At 41.9% G+C, this 20,542-nt stretch overlaps 1 protein-coding gene across 4 annotated transcripts in view; it reads right to left on the bottom strand.

Moving 5' to 3' along the window:
- The window catches only part of LOC144599125 (uncharacterized), a 37,619-nt gene that overhangs the window by 2,777 nt on the left and 14,300 nt on the right, over nucleotides 1–20,542 (bottom strand). For 3 of the 4 annotated variants that reach the window (XM_078409845.1, XM_078409849.1, XM_078409846.1), the window contains exon 2: nucleotides 2,548–2,615. In XM_078409845.1, the coding sequence (XP_078265971.1) occupies nucleotides 2,548–2,615 (68 nt within the window). Of the gene's footprint in view, nucleotides 1–647; nucleotides 738–2,547; nucleotides 2,616–20,542 lie in introns of those variants that run through there. The other variant, XR_013547960.1, reaches the window with a different exon arrangement.

Here is a 20,542-nt window from a genome sequence, read left to right as displayed (position 1 = left end):
CTGCCCCTAACTCTACGGGCTGTTTGTTCAACAACCAGCACTGAATGAACAGGAAATCCTTTCACCTAAACATTGAGCGGCCTGAGGCCTTTGTCCCTGGTCTGCAGACAAACTCAGTCCTCGGGTCCTGTTCTGAAGAAGGGTCTCGACCCAAAACGTCACCTATTCCTTTCCTCCAGAGATGCTGTTTGACCCGCTGAGTTACTCCAGCTTTTTGTGTCTATCCCCAGGTCCTAACTCCTGCTGTCTTCCTGGCAACAATAAGAAACTGAATCACCATGCCTTTATATTCCAGTCTACTTCAATCACTATCAATAACACAGCCCACAATCCCCCTCCACAACATTATGTGACTCTACCCCACTCTCATCCTGATAGTCACTGTTACTCATCCATGTCTTTGGCTGGACTATCCAATGCACTCGTCTCTTTCCTTCCAGCTTCTGGCTTCTAAAACTTTGCTACTCTGTCCTAACTGACACCAAGTACTTGCTAACATACAATTAGCAAAGCCACAATGTTACCATTTCCATCCTTGTTTTCATGTTCTTCCATGGGTTTGTCCTCCTTGTCAGAGTGATTACCTCAGCTCCTCAACCCCGAGAGATTTCAGTTTTCTTCTTTTCTGCTTTTCACTCATTCTGATCTCTTCATTATTCCTCCACCTTTAGCTCCCAAGGCCCCAGGCTTTGGAATTCCCTTCTTAAACTGTACTTGATTAGTACGGGTGTCAAGGGCTATGGGGAGAAGGCAAGAGAATGGGGTTAGGAGAGATAGAACAGCCATGATTGAATGGTGGAGTAGACGTGATGGGCCGAATGGCCTAATTATGCACCTATCACTTCTGACCTTATGACCTCTCCACATCTCCACCCTGAATGGTCCTTAAAACCTTATCCCTTTGACCGTCTAAGGTCCTCTTCTAAAATGGCTGGCTCCCAAGTTTTGTTTGATAACATTCCTTGAGTGGTAGAGGTGTAGATGGATACAGCATGAAAGCTGGTCCCTCAACCCTCCAAGTCCACTCTGACCATCAAGCATTCATCTACACTAACCTTACCCCAAACTGCTGTATTTTCCCCGTTATGCCTCCTCAACTCCCCTGCCCTCTGGATTCAACCACTCACCTACACCAGGAACAAATTAGTAGCCAATTAACCCACCAACCGCACACTTTTTGAGATGGTGTGAGGAAACACACACAGTGGCAGAGAGAAAGTGCAAACTCAACCTAGACAATGGCTGAGGTCAGGATTGAATCTAAGGCATTGGAGCTATGGGGGAGAGGCTCTTCAAACGGTACCAATGTGCTTTCCATCTTATGAAGCACTTGAGATGTTTTATTTGTTTAAAATTACCATATAAATAAGTTTAAGGTAGACACAAAATGCTGGAGTAACTCAGCCGGTCAGGCAACGTCTAAGGAGAGAAGGAATGGGTGACATTTCGGGTCAAGACCCTTCTTCAGTCTGAAGAAGGGTGGAGACTCGAAACGTCACCCATTCCTTCTCTCCTGAGATGCTGCCTGACCGGCTGAGTTACTCCAGCATTTTGTGTCTACCTTCGATTTGAACCAGCATCTGCAGTTATTTTCCTAAGTTTGATTGATTAATTGAAAGACACAGCATGGAGACTGTCCCTTCGGCCCATCGAGTCCATGTCGACCATCAATTCACATTATTTCTATGTTTTCCCACTTTCGCACCTATTCACTCAAAGCAATTTACAATTGAGCCAATCAACTTGCAAACCCACAGGTCTTTGGGATATGGGTAAAAAACGGAGCACCCATAGGAAGCACATGGTCACAGGGAGAATGTGCGAACTCCACATCGGCAGCACCGGGCCAGGAATGAACCTGGATTTCTGACGCAATGAGGCAGCAGGGCTACCTGCTGCTTTACTGAGCCTCCCTCCTAGCTGTTATATCTTGTATACCATGTGCTGTCACACTTACTATAACCGGTTGATTCCCCCGATTTCAACAAAGCTTCCCATCAGCACTTCTTAATCGTACTGACTCAAAGCAGATTATGTAGGGAACATAGAACAGTACAGCACAGGAACAGGCCCTTCGGCCCACAATGTCTGTGCTGTTCATGATGCCATGTTTATTGATCAAGTATTTTCTGTCACACTTGACCACGCCATCCTTCTTTTAGTGAAGCTCAAGCCTGTTTAGCTGCCTTGTCTTTTGACAGCGTTCGGAGATAACAATCATTCAAATAAGGAGCAACTCCAAAGTGTAAATAGGGAGAAGCTGACAAACTGTTAAAAAACAATTAAGATCAATCCGTCTCTTTTATTTGTCTTTCTTTCTGCCAAATACCAAACGATTGTGAAGTGCCTTGTGTTTCAGCTCCCTGTCCTTAACAACATGCTGGTTTCACAATCTCTCCCAAATTCTTAATTGACATGCCATTCAAAACTGGAGGTCTGATTTGCAATCTGGCTTGTAAATGTCACATCCATTTCACGGATCCCTGGCTATTACATAAACAAGGCAGCAGGATTGCCACAATTAGTTTTAAAATAGGATGACCCTACCTCGCCCGATGACACCTATCAGCAACACTGCGGAGTCCAGGCTGCCAATATTTACAAAATCTTTGGCACTGCAATAAAAGTATCAAAAATGAATTACAGCATTAACTGTGTTAAACTGTATATCGGCTTCATCAAAGTGCATCCAGTTCAAGTCACTGCATTTAGCATGACCTCCACAAGATTTAACAGTAGAGGACCCCCAGAATGTGCTATGACTCTTAACACATTCTGTGCTATAATCTTAAAGTAAATTTGGATGTTTGCTCTGTGTTGGTGAGCAGAGCTCCAGCAAGGAACATGACCTCAGTCAGCAAGCTCAACTCTTGTTTAAAACTTTGTGGATTAATTACCACACTTTTATATTGCTTCTTTCTCTGCGCAGCAAGTTTGTTAGCAAGAAGATTTTGTAGCTTTTGCTCAACACCATCGAGCAGGCAGACTTCAAAGATATGAGGAGCTATATTCAGAAAAGTGGCAGCAGCTCGGCTTCCAAATCTTTGTCAATTATGGATATTTATTTTTAAAAATGCATGCAGACACCACCAAATGAGATCAATGTACCTCCTTTGAAATGAAATTATTATGTGTTCTTTCAGAGTTAAGCAACAACATCTGAAATCGTTCGTTTAGAGACGAAATTGCACTACAGATAGCTGGATGGATTTGAAATGAGGCTTTAGCAATTGCATAAAAATACAGAAAAAAGGCACGTTAAGCTTTAACAGACCGACAATTCACAATCACTGAACTGAAGATGAGCAGCAGTAGGAAGCAATGAATTATGGATAAGCCATCATTATTTAGTCGCAGATACAGTGGGATGTTGCTTTCGTTGAGGGCAGAATAATTGACATCTTCTGCTGCGGCTGCTATTAAATGGATGCTGGGAATCTGCCAAACCACAGCACGGCTGGGACATCAACTGTGGGTTTATAAAGTGGTTTGATCTCTGTGCTTTTAATCTTCTGGGCCTTCATTATGCTGAAGACTGACAAGAAAAATATGAAATAATGAAAGGCAGCTTGTCCCAAAGGAAACCTCAGTGAACTACTACTGGTCCCATTTTGAAACTTCACCTGTTACAATTTTCCAGCATTTACTGAATATACTATCCAAAGCAATTACAGTTAGTTGGACATCGTTTTTTTGGTTTTAGATTAATTTAATTTTCAATTAATACAGACTATCAAAGGAAACCCTTTATGTTAAGACAAAATGTAACTCGAGGAAGCTCCAACCCCACCCTTGGATTTTGCTGATCGCAAAACTGATGGAGCTGTGCAGGGAAATCTCACGAAAACACCTTTATTTATCCTCTGGAAGATGTCTGAGTTTCTTTGCATGGATTGGACCCCTTTTGAATTTTAGGTAACTCTAAAGTAGCTAATTAATTTATTGCATCGAATGGAAGTCGCATTCCCAATCTCGTTGTACCCTGTACAATGACAATAAAGATATATTGTATTGTATCTTTCTATAACTTTTGGTTTACCAGTGTAATTATTACAATAATCTAATTGTGCACATATTACCATGCATCAGAAGGGTTCATTTAAAAAGACTTTGGAGTTATTTACTGATAGTTTTCTCTGTCTTGTGGGCTGAAACGAATTAGTTAATGTTTCATCTATATACTAAAACTCTCGTTTGTTATCTTGTTTGTGACTGAACTTTAGCCAAAACGGTACACGATAGCGCCACAATTTTAGGCCCACCTTACTCACCATTGTCACTTTAGTGATAATGCAATTTATTGAAATCGGTGTTATACTTTAAAAGTTATTCACATTTTAAAGTTTAAAAGGAGGGGAGGGGGAGGGGAGGAGGGAGGGGTAGTGGGGGAGAAGGGAGAGGGGAGTTGAGGAGAGAGGGGGGAGGGGAGGACAGGGTACTGCACCAATGCAGGAGATGTTTGGGCCCAACGGGTCCACTTGGTCTAGTATATTCTAAAACCAAGTATGTGAAGAATAAAATTAATAAAGCAAACCTCTACATTTCCAAATGTTATTTTGCTAAACCTGACCCATTCACCTTGCCACAGATTTCAGTTGCATTCATGGGCCCTCTCATTACTTGTCTCACCGCAGCAAACTGTATGCCTCGAAATCTAAACACTTTCTATCTACACTGGTAGGAAACATCTATAACGCTGTCAATAAACCTTGCTTGGTGCCTGGAGCTGCTTAAATTAAAATGAGATTTCACACTCGCACTGAACTGCACTGAAATTGTACTTTAATGTACACTTCTGCCCAGAGGAAGTGCACTATGGGGTGAACTCCACATAGTAACTCCTATTGCAACTCCTGATAATTTGTGGAGGGAAAAATAAGGCCGTCATGTTCGAAGGAACTATGAATTATGTTAAAAGATTTTCTGTTTTTAATATGGCAACTTGTTAAAAAAATGTTATTAAAGTGGGAGTAAAAATGAGAATGGGGGAAATATTTTTGCGAGTTTCTTCAGCTCCATTGAAGTAATATAATTGGTGAAGCACTCTGTGTTGATGACTCAAACGTTAGGAGGCCAGAGAGGAAATTCAGTGGCTGCAAATGGGACTTCCAGAATGGTGTGTTGCCTCCCAGATGCCTGGATCGAGAATGTCCATCAGGGACTATGCAACATGCTCAATTAGGGGGTTCAGCCGGCAGACGTTATTGTGCACATTAGAACAAATGACAGTGGTAGAAAACGGAATGAGGTTGTGCAGAGTTAGGGATATAGGGAGTTAGGTAGAAGGTTAAAAAAGCAGGACCTCGAGCTTAGTAATCTATGGATTACTTCAAGTGTCATGTGCTGTGGGTAGGAATAAGAGGGTAAGACTGATGATGTGTAGCTGAGAAGGGGCAAGGATTCAGATCTTTGGACCATGGCGATGCCTTCTGGGACAGGAGTGACCTGTACAACTTTCCTATATTATGGTAATCTGCTATTTAAATAAAATATACTTAAAACAAAATATTAGAATAAACCGATATTGAAATATATATTAAAAACCAAAAAAAAACTGGTGGAATTCAGTGGGTCGGACGGCATCTGTGGTGGGAAATGGACAGACAATATTACCTTTATGATGCAGGGTCTTGATATGAAATGTCATCTGTCCATTTTCCTCCACAGATGCTGCCTGACCCCTTGAGTGTTCCCAGCATTTTGATTTTTGATTAAGGTTCCAGCATCTGCAATCTCTATTATTTCTATTAAAATATATAATTTACAGTCTCTCTCCAATCAATCCTCTCATGTAGTGAGTATGCTTCATTCATCATGATGGATTTTGTGAAATTCCAGTTCCCAGGTGAGGAATCTTTCCCAACTCCAGGTAATCCAGATACCTAGTCTCACATATATAAAGGCTATTGAAACAAATATTCACGATTACACACTTTCTCCTAATATTTTGATGTATTTTGCTGTGGAAATCCACACATACTTTAATAGATTTTGTCCTATAGATAACATTTGTTCTTTTTAAAACTGTAAAAATCATCCTGTGTTCATGGTGTTTGGGAAGAAAGACTCCTGTGCCAAGCGGAGACTGAATCTCCCAGAGAATTTCAGTATGCAGAAACTGTCTAGCTAATTAATCAAAAATGACTAACACTTTGGCCTGTACACATCCGGTCATTAAAACGTCCGGTGTATAAAATCATGAGAGAAATAGATTGGGTAGATGCACAGAATCTCTTGCCCAGAGTAGGGGAATTGAGGACCAGAGGACATAGGTTTAAGGTGAAGGGAAAAAGATTTAATAGGAATCTGAGGGGTAACCTTTTTCACACAAAGGGTGGTGGGTATGTGGAACAAGCTGCCAGAGGAGGTAGTTGAGGCAGGGACTATCCCAACGTTTAAGAAACAATTAGACAGGCTCATGGATAGGACAGGTTTGGAAGGAAATGGTCCAAGCACAGGCAGGTGGGACTGGTGCCGCTGGGACACGTTGGCCGGTGTGGGCAAGTTGGACCGAAGGGCCTATTTCAACACTCTATGACTCTATTAAATTACAAAGCTGAGCATCCAATATTGTCTCAAATCTTTGCGGTAATAGGGTTTTCCTTTTGAAGGGCTGGGGGTGTTAAATGTATTTTACAGCATGGCATTCCTGCACACTGTACACAATACACCTTAATGTTGAGAACATCGTGCTTCTGAACAAATGGCTGTCATCCAGGGAATACTGAACGTCGTCGTTAATGGTGTTAAAAACCCCATCATAAAATCCCCAAGAATGTCAATTTATTAGCTGGAATTAAGCAGCAAATGTTTCAAATGAACTACATTCCAAACTGTAAGTGCACTGCCGGGCACATTCTATTTCTTATTTCATACTTTACTGTATATTAGACTATGGGAACCCATGGCAGCATAAATGTAGGAGAAGTGAGTGAGGAGATTACAATTTATTCCACCACTATTTCTTTTGTTCTTACAGCAATATGGGGAATTTCCTTCAAATGGGGAGAATAAATCACAGGATATAGATGGGTATAGTAACGAGAACGGTGGCTTAAAAAAAAATATTGTCAAAGGTGTTTAGATGTTGAAAGGAAATGTTCCTTCTTGAGTGAGCATCGTAAATGTTAGTGCAGTGTATACTTCATTACAACAAACAATAGACAATAGACAATAGGTGCAGGAGTAGGCCATTCGGCCCTTCGATCACATTCAATGTGATCATGGCTGATCATTCTCAATCAGTACTCCGTTCCTGCCTTCTCCCCATACCCCCTGATTCCGCTATCCTTAAGAGCTCTATCTAGCTCTCTCTTGAATGCATTCAGAGAATTGGCCTCCACTGCCTTCTGAGGCAGAGAATTCCACAGATTTACAACTCTCTGACTGAAAAAGTTTTTCCTCATCTCCGTTCTAAATGGCCTACCCCTTATTCATAAACTGTGAGTTCTGGACTCCCCCAACATTGGGAACATTTTTCCTGCCTCTAACTTGTCTAACCCCTTAATAATCTTATACGTTATGTAGTCAACATGTAGTCAAACAAGTTATGTAGTCAACATGGCAAAGCTTTAAGATTAGTTATAAAGTATTTTCCTATAAAACATGAAAATTGATTCACTTTTTATATTTGACTTTCACATCATGGACTATTTAAATTAAAACTGTTGAATTAAAATTACCTTTCAATCCGTTGTGAAATTATGCGGAAAGCAGGCTCTCTACTATTTTATTTTAAATTATTCATTCTTAATTACAGTATAATTTGGATTGTGTTTGAGGAAAATTATTTGTAGGACTAAACTGAATAGCTTTTATGCCATTCACCTAGCATGACAGGCTACTTCTAAGCTGTTGCCAATTTTGTAATTCCTCTTCATCACGAACATATCACAATCCCCGTCACAGTTTGGTAGACAGGCCTCAGGACATTTATTAAAGCATCACAATTATTAGGGAGCTCTATCTTATGATTCCTATTCCTAACCATAAAAGCGGGAAAGATCCTCCGAACCACAAGCTAACTGCAAGCTTCCCTTTCTGTTTGCATAACTTGAAAAGGTCATTGGTTTCACTGAAGTTAACTGCAGCGTTGAAAATGTAAATATTGGTGTGACAGTTTGTAAAATGGCATGAAATACAAAGTAAGCAGCACGGTGGCACAGCGTTAGAGTTGCTGCCTTACAGTGCTTGCAGCGCCGGAGACCCGGGTTCGATCCCGACTACGGGTGCTGTCTGTATGGAGTTTGTACGTTCTCCCCTTGACCTGCGTGGGTTTTCTCCGAGATCTTCGGTTTCCTCCCACACTCCAAAGACGTACAGGTTTGTAGGTTAATTGGCTTGGTATAAGTGTAAATTGTCCCGAGTGTGAGTAGGGATCACTGGTCGGCGCGGACTCGGTGGGCCGAAGGGCCTGTTTCCGCGCTGCACCTCTATACAAAGCTAAACCAAGCCACATTGCAACCTGGACAGACTGGCACCTTTTAGAGAAGAATATAATTACAACGTATTTCTTTCAATTTACTCCATTACAAATTTCATCAAAGAATACATAAAGATTATTGATGATGGTTCTGTGTCCCACCGAAGATAGCTTGCATGCCAGCAAGCAATGATCCATACTTCACCAATGTGGCTTTCTTTGTGAGTCGGGGTGATGCGTGTGGAAAGGCTTTCAATCCAACCCAGTTACTCCCCAAACTCCAAACTCATTTGTCCATGCCTGGATTCCACAATGCACCTTGCAACGCCTAATATAGAATTGCTGTCATTCCAAAATCCTAAATGGGTACCTTTGCTCTACAAACTGGAGACTAGTATAATATCATATTATGTCAGGTTGTTCTTGAACTATGAAAGGCCGTGTCTTCACAGAGGCACAAGTTACTTTCACTTAGTTTATCATCACAGGCACTGAGGTACAGTGAAAAGCCTTTTTGTTGCGTGCATTCAGTCAGTGGAAAGACTATACATGAGTATAGTCAAGCTGTCCACAGTGTACTGATACAAAATAAAGGGAATAATGTTTAGTGCAAGATAAAGTGACTAACAATGGTGCATATTCTTTTTACATTTTTCATGTTCCTCTACTATTTGTGTGTCCTGTATGACCCAACATCTAGTCAGGTGAATGTGTGATCCTAAAACAAACAGCCTCTGCCCAGTGCACTGACTGCTGAAACATTGCAGATATTGCCACAGCTATTCCACTTCAGTGAATGGCAGCGGCAAAGGGACTACTCTGATACAGCCACAGCTCCAAACACTGATCTACTTGACATAAAATGCACAAACAACCTCCACAGCAGATAAAATATTCACATTCCTCCACTCCTCCGAGCGTGGATCAATAACAGCAAGTGGAAACATTTTCATCTGTCCAGTGTTCACTCATTTTTCAAGTTAAGCTATTCCAAGTTTGCAGGTCCCTTTAAAAATGGTGCTTTGAAGGCATAGATTGCTCTGCACAAGGGAAGGCTGAGAGAAGAGAGAGAGAGAGAGACAGATGGGCAGCTCTTCTGCTCTCTGTCTAAAGTCTGTGGGCATAGTTCACTGGTTACAGCCTTTGGTAAAGGGGCACGAGGTTCCCAAACTAGCTGAGATCTCCATGGCATGAGTGGAATAGAGTCATAGAGTCGCAGAGTGATACAGTGTGGAAACAGACCCTCTGGCCCAACTTGTCCACAGCGGCCAACATGTCCCAGCTACACTAGTCCCACCTGCCTGCTTTCGGTCCATGTCCCTCCAAACCTGCCCTATCCATGTACCTGTCTAACTGTTTCTTAAATGTTGGGATAGTTCCTGCCTCAACTACCTCCTCAGTCCCTACTTTAGACTGATTAGATAAGGCACATTAAAGTCTTGGTTGGTGGAGTAGACGAGAAGCCAGATCATTTGCCAGGTAATGGCCACGTGGATGAGAAGCTTCACGTTTGTTTAATCTCCTACTTCCCTGAACCTTCTTCAGCAACTAAAAGGCACGACAACCCTAACTGAGATGTGCACTGTTCCAAATATATTGACAGAGGATGACGCTAGCTTGAACAAAATGATCTGATGGATCAGTAGCTATCCACCAGTTCAAACATCCATTCACAAATCCTTCCAAAGATTCTTCATAAACGCCTCCTAAACCTGACCGCTCCAACACCTGCAGTAGCTCTTGCATAGTAACATCCATATCTCCAGGCCACTCGTGATGCTGACATATATCCCTGTTCCATCCTTGTCACTGTAATAGTCAGAGAGGCATAGAGTCACACAGCATGGAAACAGGCCCTTCAGCCAAACATGTCTACACCAACCAACATATCCCAGCTACACCACCTGCCTGCATTTAGCCCATATCCCTCCAAATCTGCCCGATCCATGTACCTGTCTAATTGTTCCTTAAATGTTACAATAGTCCCTGCCTCAACTACCTTCTCTATCAGCTCGTTCCGTACACCCACCACCATTTGTGTAAAAGAATTACCCTTTAGATTCCTATTAAATCTTTCCCTCTTCACCTTACATCTATGCCCTCTGTTTCTCGATTCACCTATTCTGGGCGAGTGACTATGTGTTTCTACCCGATTATTCCTCTCATGATATTATACACCTCTGTAAAATCACTCCTCATTCTCCTGCGCTCCAAGGAATAGATTCCCAACCTGCTGAACCTCTCCCTATTCCTCAGACCCTCGAGCCCTGGCAACATCCTGGTTAATCTTCTCTGTACCCTTTCCAACTTGACAACATCTTTTCTGATCATGGTGCCCAGAGCTGAACATGAAATGTGGCCACACCATCATCATATGGCCCATTAATGGTCTCTAGGAGGAGCCAGCGCTGCCGTCGCAGCTGCGGCTTGCCTGCAGTCCGTCTGTCTTTTGTGTTTTTTGTTGTTTTTGTATGAATTGTAGTTTTAATATGGTGTAGTGTTTGTATGTTATGTGGGGGGGGGGGGGGGGTGGGAGGGAACGGGAACTGTAAAAAAATTCTCTCTCCCAAACGGAGACACGAACTTGTTTCTGTGTCGTGTCTCCGTTCCCGTTGCGGCCTACCAGCGGCCATGCACCTGGGACCACCTGGGGCTCTGGTTCGCAGAGCCCGCGGCCCGGACTCACCACCTGCGGCGCTGGCCGCCTTCTGATGCTGCGGGAATGGCTGCGACTCGTCTCCGGAGGCTCCGGCGCGGGCCGCCTGGATGTCGGAAGCCCGCAGGCCCCTGGGTGGGGGCCGACATCGAGAGCTCCAGCAGCGGCAGAGGCAGCGTGTTCGCCCGCCCCGAATTGCGGGGCTTGGGTCGGCCCGCCGCGGACCTTTCACCGTCCGGCGCGGCCTGGAATAGGCCGGTGACCTTTCACCGCCCGGCGGGGGCTTCAACGTCGGGAGCCCCGACCGCCCCAATGTGGCAACTTCAACAGCCTGACCGCGGGAGAAGACGGCAGGGAAGAGAAAAGACATTTTGGCCTTCCATCACAGTGAGAAGGGGACTGGAGGAGACGCACTGTGATTGATGTTTCTTTTGTTTGGTGTTAGTGTATGATTGTATGTGTTATTGCATTTTTATTGATTATTCTTATTGGTCTTAGTGTTTGAACTGCGGGTAATGTTTCATTTCACTACACATTTATGTGTATGTGACAAATAAACGACTATTGATCTTACATAACAGCTACATGACCTCCCAACTTCTATACTCATTGTTATTGAGTCAAAGCGCCAGATCACGTCTACCCCCATACAGACTGCACTAATTGTAGGAAGCCAGTCACCAGCTTGGGCAATTAGTGATTGGTAACACATATCAAATGTGGAGGAGCGAACTGCAGATGCTGGTTTATACTGAAGATAGATGCAAAATGCTGGAGTAAAACAGCGGGACAGGCAGCATCTCTGGATAGAAGGAATGGGTGACGTTTTGGGTCGAGACCCTTCTTCAGGCTGGAGTCTGAAGATTGGATGACTGGAGTTCTTCAGACAAGCAAGAATAAGAGAAGAATGTTTGACCACTTTGACTGGAATACCAATGATCCTGTGGGCAGGTGGCCAAAAGCTCGCTGTCATTTTCTGTGATTGTTGGATCCTTTTCTCCTAAAAAAATAATCAATCTGTTACCTGTTCGAACTGTTTACCCAAGGATGCAAGTTTTGTATTGATTCTGTAAGTCCGTTGTCCGGTTTGTCAAAAAATCAAGGCTATTTTGTAATATTAGAGCAAAACATCTTCCTTGAACTGTAAGCTGTAAACAAGGAGATGTCACGTTGACAGAATAGAAGCACAATTTGCACTTTAGCTGTTGTCATGGTACTTAACTACAGCCCTGAATGTAAGAAGCCTAAAAGTGTTAGAATCAAGAATTTACCTTCACTAATTCGTGAGAAAATCTAGAGGCAACGTGTAATCAACAATTCATGCAATGCTGTGGAACTCACGAAGCTCAGGCAGGAGTTGATGAATCTAGCTGAGCTCAGCTAAAATGGGTTCAGATTGAAAGAATATTCTCTTTGAGCTACGAGGGCAGATTAGCAGGATAAGGAAGGTAGCAATTCCTCAGAGGTGTACTTACACGAGGCATCAATTATACATGAAACAATTTCAGCAAATTCAGGCAAAACCAGATTGATTTGAAATGAGGGTTTGGGCTATTGGGTCTGAGCAAAGGAGACAGGGAAATAGAGAGGTAACTATTTTGCAGATGGTTTTCTAGATGCTGGCTGTGTTACAAGATGAAAACATTTGGTAGCTCACTGGTAGTATAAACCTCGGTGGATTTCTAGCATATTGGATGAGCTGCTACTATCTGAGTCATTTTGATACTACCCATGACTCTGTGGCCTGGATGTAGTCAACAACATCTTGTTTGAAGCTTTATCAGTTGTTGCAAAGGCCAGATTTATCATTCCAAGTATATGAACTTCAAAGTCCAAGCATTTAGAAATGTAGCATTTTCATTCAAGGATGTAATCTAGCTCAGACTTTAATTACACCAAGTAGATTGCTAAATGTTCTATTGTTTTGCTAGGATATATAATTCATTTCAATTGTAATATCTTATCTTTTCTGTTTCCAGGCCGGTGTTGTCCTCCCCCCATCCAGGCTAAAACATCTGACATTTAGTTTTGTACCACTGTTGACAAGTTTATATAATCTCCAAACAGCAGCAGTGTGAGCCAAAGAAGAAATCAGTTTTACCGAAGATGGTTAATTAAACTACCACCTCGCCAGCGATAGAGAACAGTGGTGCAGCTGGTAGTGCCACCTGACCGGAGGCGCTGTCTGTGTGGAGTTTGCATGTTCTCCCTGTAACCATATGGGATTCCTCTGGGTGCTCCGGTTGCTTCACACATCCCAAAGATGTGCAGGTTTGTTGGTTAATTGACCTCTGTAAATTGACCCAAGTGTGTAGTGGACAAGAAAGTGGAATATCGTGGAACTGGTATGAATGGATGGTCGATGGTCAGTATGGACGCAATGGGTTGAAGGGCCTGTTTCCATGCTGTATCTCTAAGCTAAACTAATAGCAATGACACTTCTGAAAGCTAGGATTGGCACTGGATTTCCTTGAATTATGATCTCTCCTTTTTTATCTCCCTGGCTGTTCTTCCTTCATATTGCTGATATTAAATTGTCCTCCTGCAGCAGAATGATCTTCAATGAGATCCCTAACGTGATGTAATATTAGTGTGCCTTGACTCAACAACAGGGAATGTATTGTTGAACAAATCATGCAGACTCCCAGGCCAGTCAATTGGTTTCCCAGTCTTTATTTGTTACATGTCTCAAACTGCTGATAAATTTAGCCTGCAAAACCTGCTCACTACATTTTAACTTTAGACCATTAGAAAGAGCTGTAAGAGGTCTCCTTAAAAAAATACTTGAAATTAAAATGGATCATGCACCCAATATACATTGAAATTATTATATCAACTTTAACAATGTCTAGCAAATTAGTTAGAATCTAAAACAGTAAAATGTGACTCTTTGTGGAATACTTTTCATCAGAAATAGCTTTACCCAGACTAAATCAGGATCTGAATGAAAAATCTAGGCTGACACTTCATATACAGTATTGCCAGAGGTGATATTCTTTGAATTTTTTAGTAAACATGGTTCAACCTGAATATTCTCTTGGTTCGGCCATGTATTAAAATTCCATGGAGCTATTCAGGGATGGCAGGGATTATACCAACATCTGCGCCATTGGACAAGTACTCTCACGCAGTCAAACGGGTGATTACAGTAGCTGCTGAAGCAGTCGGGTATGAAGATCTTGCAACTAAAATGTTCCATGGAACACTCTGTTCCAAAGCAGGAATTGGAAGTGTTAGGACCTTTGGTGGTGAATAATGTGTGCGTGTGTGCTTGTGTGTGTGAGTGTGTGCGAATCTGTGTGTGTGTGAGTGTGAGTGAGTGTTAGTGTGTGAGTGTGTGTGAATGTGTGTGTGAATGTGAGCGTGTGTGTATGCTAACATTGTGTGTGTGTGTGCGTGTGTGTGTGTGCTTGTGTGTGTGAGTGTGTGCGAATCTGTGTGTGTGAGTGTGAGTGTGTGCGTGTGAGTGTGTGAATGTGAGCGTGTGTGTGTATGTATGCTAACATGTGTGTGTGTGCGTGCGTGTGTGTGTTTGTGTGTGTGTGAATGTGTGTGTGTGAGTGTGTGAATGTGTGTGTGAATGTGAGTGTGTGTGTGTGTGTGTGTGTGCTAACACGTGTGTGTGTGTGCGTGTATGTGTTTGTGTGTGAGTGTGTGTGTGGATGTGTGTGTGTGAGTGTGTGTGTGTGAATGTGAGTGTGCTTGAGTGTGAGGGTGAGTGTGTAAGGAGATATGAAGCCAGTAACAGGAGTATATGTTAAAGAGAGTAAAAAGAGTACAGGAAGTGTGGATGGCGGGGGTGGTGGTGGTGGTGGGGGGGGGGGGGGGTGGAGGAGGGGGGGTAGGGGAGGGGAGGTTGGGGGGAGAGGATTGATATTTAAAAAGGTGAGAGCAGTAGAAAGTAAGATTAAGGGAAAGTATGATAAGGGCAAGAAATGAGAAGGTTCCATTAGGTACCAAAGCTGTAACATGTACAAGTAGCCAGAGGATGTGGAGAAGGTGTTACGTCAACACCTCATCTGTATTCACAGTGGAGAAAAACATTGCAGTTGGAGAATTCAGGGAGAGGGATGTTGGACTTCTAGAACAAAGTACGATCAAAAAAGGAAGTGAGATGTCTTCCCGAGTTTAGAGACTGATAAATCTATCAATATCTGATTAGTATATTCCATGCCGCTATGGGAGATAACGGAAGAGATTGTTGGGGCTCGGTTATACATTTTCAAAGCTTGGGCTCCTTATTCTATCTCTAAAGCCTAATCTGAGTTGAATTTGTGGCATCACAAATTGATTCTAGGTTGAGCAATGATCCTAACATCACCCATTCCTTCTCTTCCGAGATGCTGCCTGACCTGCCGAGATACTCCAGCATTTTGTGAATAAATACCTTCGATTTGTACCAGCATCTGCAGTTATTTTCTTATACTAACTTTACAAAAGCCTGTTGTACAGGAACATCATTTTTCTTTAGTCTCGAGCAGTTTCCCGTAAATGGCCTTCAAATTGTCTGAAAATAGCCCAAACAAGGAAAGTTTAAAGAGGCTGTTATTATGATGGAGGGACAATCTGTTACTGATGCAAAGGATGTTTATTGGAGAAACTTTGCAAGAGATCGTGTGGGAAAGAGACACAAAAAGTCAGGAAGAAGTTTGGAGAGAGTGAAAAGTGAACGATGCATTCTCTTTTTAACTTCACTCTGCCTCTGTTCAAGTTATTTTGAATGTTTACTGCCTTCTAGCACATCTGATGGGCAGCACAGTGGCACAGCGGTAGAGTTGCTGCCTTACAGCATTTGCAGCGCCGGAGACCCGGGTTTGATCCCGACTACGGAGTTTGTACATTCTCCCTGTGTACGGAGTTTGTACGTTCTCCCCGTGACCTGCGTTAGTTTTCTTCGAGATCTTCAGTTCCCTCCCATACTCCAAAGACGTACAGGTTTGTAGGTTACTTGGCTTGGTGTCAATGTAAAATTGTCCCCAGTGTGTGTAGTATAGTGTTAATATGCGGGGATTGCTGGTCGGTGCGGACTCAGTGGGTCGAAGGGCCTGTTTCCGCGCTGTATCTTTAAACCAAATAAAGTGATGTTTCACATCCTGCAAGATCGCAGTCTTAGGGCTGGATCAAGAGAGAAATCCTAAGAGCTCTTGTTGCAAAGGAGGTTGATGTTTTTGATTCTATGAAACTCGTTAAGTGGCCCACGTCTGAATTGTTGATAATCAAATTTGGCCAATGAGAAGGAATTGACATTTTGGCAAAGCAAAATGGATAAAAATTGTGAAAGTAGCAGTTTCTTGTCATTTTAATTAGATCATTAAAAAATGTGATAAAGCTCACCTGCATATTCTGAAGACATATCATCTATATTTAAGAATTCATTTATGTTACCTGGATCTATAAGAATTTAATTCACTTTATTTTTTCCCAAATAGCTTGTAATTAAAAAAGAACATACAGAGAACTTTATTTCTGGCAAGCAATGCATTTACTCAAATTCGCCTGTTGTGGACATCTGTTATCAGCAGAACCTAGAGAGAGAGAGAGAGAAGGAATGGGTGATGTTTCGGGTCGAGACCCTTTTTCAGACTGAGTCTGAAGAAGGGTCTCGACCCGAAACGTCACCCATTCCTTCTCTCCAGAGATGCTGCCTGTCCCACTGAGTTATTCCAGCATTTTGTGTCTATCTTACTTCAAGGACATGTTGCACTTCTTCAAAGAAGAAAATAACATTCCACTTTCTCAAGCACTTTTTCTAATTATTTTTGATGTCAACATTGTAAGCCTACTTTGCACATGGTCTACACTAACAAGCAATTATCAGGGATGGATGCGGCAAAGATCAGCCTGGTCAAATTTGCGTACAATCAAGTAAAAGCAATTAGAGATGAAAATGATTAATCTGCCCATAACACTATCTCAATATGAAGTTGGACCACGAATTGTGTAAAATTGTTATCGTGCAATTATGCCCAGCGGTACACATTGCAGAGAAATTAGCGGTTATAACACATTAAAAGGGGCAACAGTTTGGGGGATTTCCTTTCCAATTACTTTTTTTTAATCAACGCTTTGAAGGAGAGATGTATTCATTCCCAAGGGGAATAGAAGCTTAGTGGGCTAACTGCAATTTTGTTGACAACTATCAGAGTTTTCCAGAGCTCCTTTGAGGCATTGAAGAATATTTTTTCTCTTAACTCGAGCAAATATTTATCTCTTCTCCAAAGAAATGCTGTGATTGCGCCAGAATAGGCCGTAGATTGATGGAGCATATTAGTTATACCGAACTATACCTCAAAGTGGGACAGGCTGGAAGGAGCAGTTGGTCTTTAACTGTCTTGCAGATTATCAAATATTCTTTAGAACTAATGGCTATTCCAATATATTTTAAATTTCTTTGCAGTCAAGTTCGGTAGATCCTCTAAAGATATTTCAGTGCAAAAGATGCATGAAAACACTTGAGTCCAGATAAAAAGAGTTATGAAGGCTTATTAGTGGTTACCATTATTAAAGAACGAATCATGCAACAAACTTTGGTGTTAGAAAATTAATTGCTACATGTGGAAATCATGAGGTTACTGTTGGAGTTGCTTTGCTCCATCAATGGCTTTATTTGAAGAGCATCACAACAAAATAATTGCCAGTCATGTATTTGAAAGGACATCAATTATCATGAACATTTGAGCTATGGTTTTAATTACTTCCTAACAGCCTCACTGCAAATTTACCCTTGTAAATGTGGTCGTTCACCCTCCCGTATTTTAATTATCTTTGGAGATTTCAAAATTATTAAGTTCATAAGCTCTCGGGGTAGAATTAGGCCATTTGGCCCATCAAGTCTACTCCACCATTCAATCACGGCTAATCTATCTTTCCCTCTCAACCCCTGGGATCATTCTCGTAAACCTGCACTGGACCCTCTCCAACACCAGCACATCCTTCCTTAGGCATCACCATTTTTGCCTCATGATTTATTTCCATAAGCCATTCTCCTGCCTTCTCCCCATAACCCCTGATGCCCTTACTTATCAAGAATCTGTCAATCTCTGCGTTAAAAAATCCATTGACTCGGCCTCCACAGTCGTCTGTGACAATGAATTCCAGATTCACCACCCTCTGACTAAAGAAATTCCTCCTCATCTCCTTTCTAAAGGTATATCCTTTTATTCTGAGGCTATGGCCTGTGGTCTTAGACTCTCCCACTAGTGGAAACATCCTCTCCACATCCACTTGATCCAGGCCTTTCACTATTCGGTACGTTTCAATGAGGTCCCCCCCTCATCATTCTAAATTCCAACATGTACAGGCCCAGTGCTGTCAAACGCTCATCATATGATAACCCACTCATTCCTGGGATCATTCTCTAAATCTGCACTGGACCCTCTCCAACACCAACACATCCTTCCTCAGGCATCACCATTTTTGCCTCGTGATTTATTTCCATAAGCCATTTTTCTTCTTTACTCTTTCTTTGTTTGGTTTCTCTACACGATCACACATTGAATACACCATTTGCACTTCCCAATGCAGATGCTGTGGAGTAGAGATTTTTACACGGTTGAACATGTTAAATCCATTTGCATGTTTTCACAATTTCTAAACTTAGGTCCCATTAGTCACCTTAAGTTTCCCAGATTTCCCCTTGGAAAGCTTTGCACTCTTTTTCACTGGTTTATCTGCAAGTTGCTAATGTATCTACATTAAATCTGTGGATAACTAAATAAATGATGAGCAAAATTAGACCATGTTTATCTTCTTCAGTGATTTTTAGCAACCCACCATTTCATGCTCCAGTTTTCCCTCATCTTGGAAAGACATTTATGCAAGTATAAGTATAAAAAAAATAAAAATAAATAAAAATAAAATAAAAAAAAAAAGAATTTATAAAGGTAAAGGGGCATCCAATAAGTTTGTTTGGAGACTTGTTCCGATATCTTATAAACTGACCAGTTAATTGAATTAATATAGTACAGTAAAGAATAAAATTGCTGGAATAACTCAGCAGGTTACACCGGCACTTTGTGTCCGTTTGTGCATTAACCAGCATCTGTAGTCCCTTGCTCTACTAATACAGTGCAATTATTGTCCAAAACATTCTCCGTTTTCAAAACAGTATTTTCAGAAAAGATTGCCTTTTGATTATTTACTAAAAGTCGTCTAAATGTGAGAGGCACGCCGAGGTGCACAGCTGTCTGAAATGGAACAAACTGTCCATGCAATTGATGTAACAATGACATCTCTGCCATGAATATGCAGAGGTGGTGCAGAGGTAGAGTTGCTGCCTTACAGCGAATGCAGCGCCAGAGACCCAGGTTCGATCCCGACTAGGGCTGCTGTCTGCACGGAATTTGTACGTTCTCCCCGTGACCTGCATGGGTTTTCTCCAAGATCTTCGGTTTCCTCCCACACTCCAAAGACGTACAGGTATGTAGGTTAATTGGCTTGGCAAATGTAAAAATTGTCCCTAGTGGGTATAGGATAATGTTAATGTGCGGGGATCGCTGGTCGGCGCAGATCCGGTGGGCCGAAAGGGCCTGTTTCTGCGCTGTATCTCTAAACTAAACAAAACTAAAATATCTTGTAATGGTCTCCGTGCGAGAATGCACTCCAATGGCTGGATCATTCAGCTATCAAAAGTGTCATGCACAAAAAGAGAATTATGTTCCTTCTACACAAATCATTTAAGGAGATTTTGTGTCCCTTGGAGTGGACTCTGATTTGTCCGCAGTTCCAAATTACTAAAGGATGACCAATTTTCCCCGCTCCAAGAAACAGAGATTACTTGGAGATTATAAAGCAGTGCTGTTATTGATTATTTTAATGTTGGCAGATTTTCCTGAATCTATTAGTAAGTTTAGTCATCTTCCACAAATCTTCAATTCCAACAGGAGACGAACAATAAAACTCTTGGTTAGGCTGTGAATGGTTGATGGCTATAAAATTAATGGCAGCCAATTTTTAGGATTCTGGAGAAGGTGGGATTTATGCGGCCAATTAACACAGTTCAACATTGGCCATTTGGAATATTTTGGAGGACCAAGAACCAAGAACCAAGAACATAAAGTATCCTCAAATCCACCCCCATCAATTGTTTTTACAAGAATTATTTAAATACAAGTAAAAATCTTATTTGAATTTATCTGAGAGAATATAGAAAAACAATTCGATAAATATATGAATATATACATATGAAACACAGGACAAACACCCGCACAAGCCTGCTCCACCAGCTAATAAAGACATGGCTGATTTCATTGTAACCTCCTCCATATTTGCAACCATCCACAAAACCCTTTCTCCTCCCTTACTTCTCAAAGGTCTATCTATCTTTGTCTTCTAAATATTGAAAGGCACATTATTCCTTGAGAAAGAAAGTTTCAAAGGCATGATCCTCTAAGAAAATGCTCTCTAGTTTGTCTTAAATGGGTGTTTTCTTTTACTTCTAAGTAGCGCTAAATTCCCTCACCAAA

Source organism: Rhinoraja longicauda, chromosome 13 (genome assembly GCF_053455715.1).
Source record: "Rhinoraja longicauda isolate Sanriku21f chromosome 13, sRhiLon1.1, whole genome shotgun sequence".
In the NCBI taxonomy this organism is placed as follows: Eukaryota; Metazoa; Chordata; class Chondrichthyes; order Rajiformes; family Arhynchobatidae; genus Rhinoraja; species Rhinoraja longicauda.
This window is presented reverse-complemented; position numbering and strand designations above follow the sequence as displayed.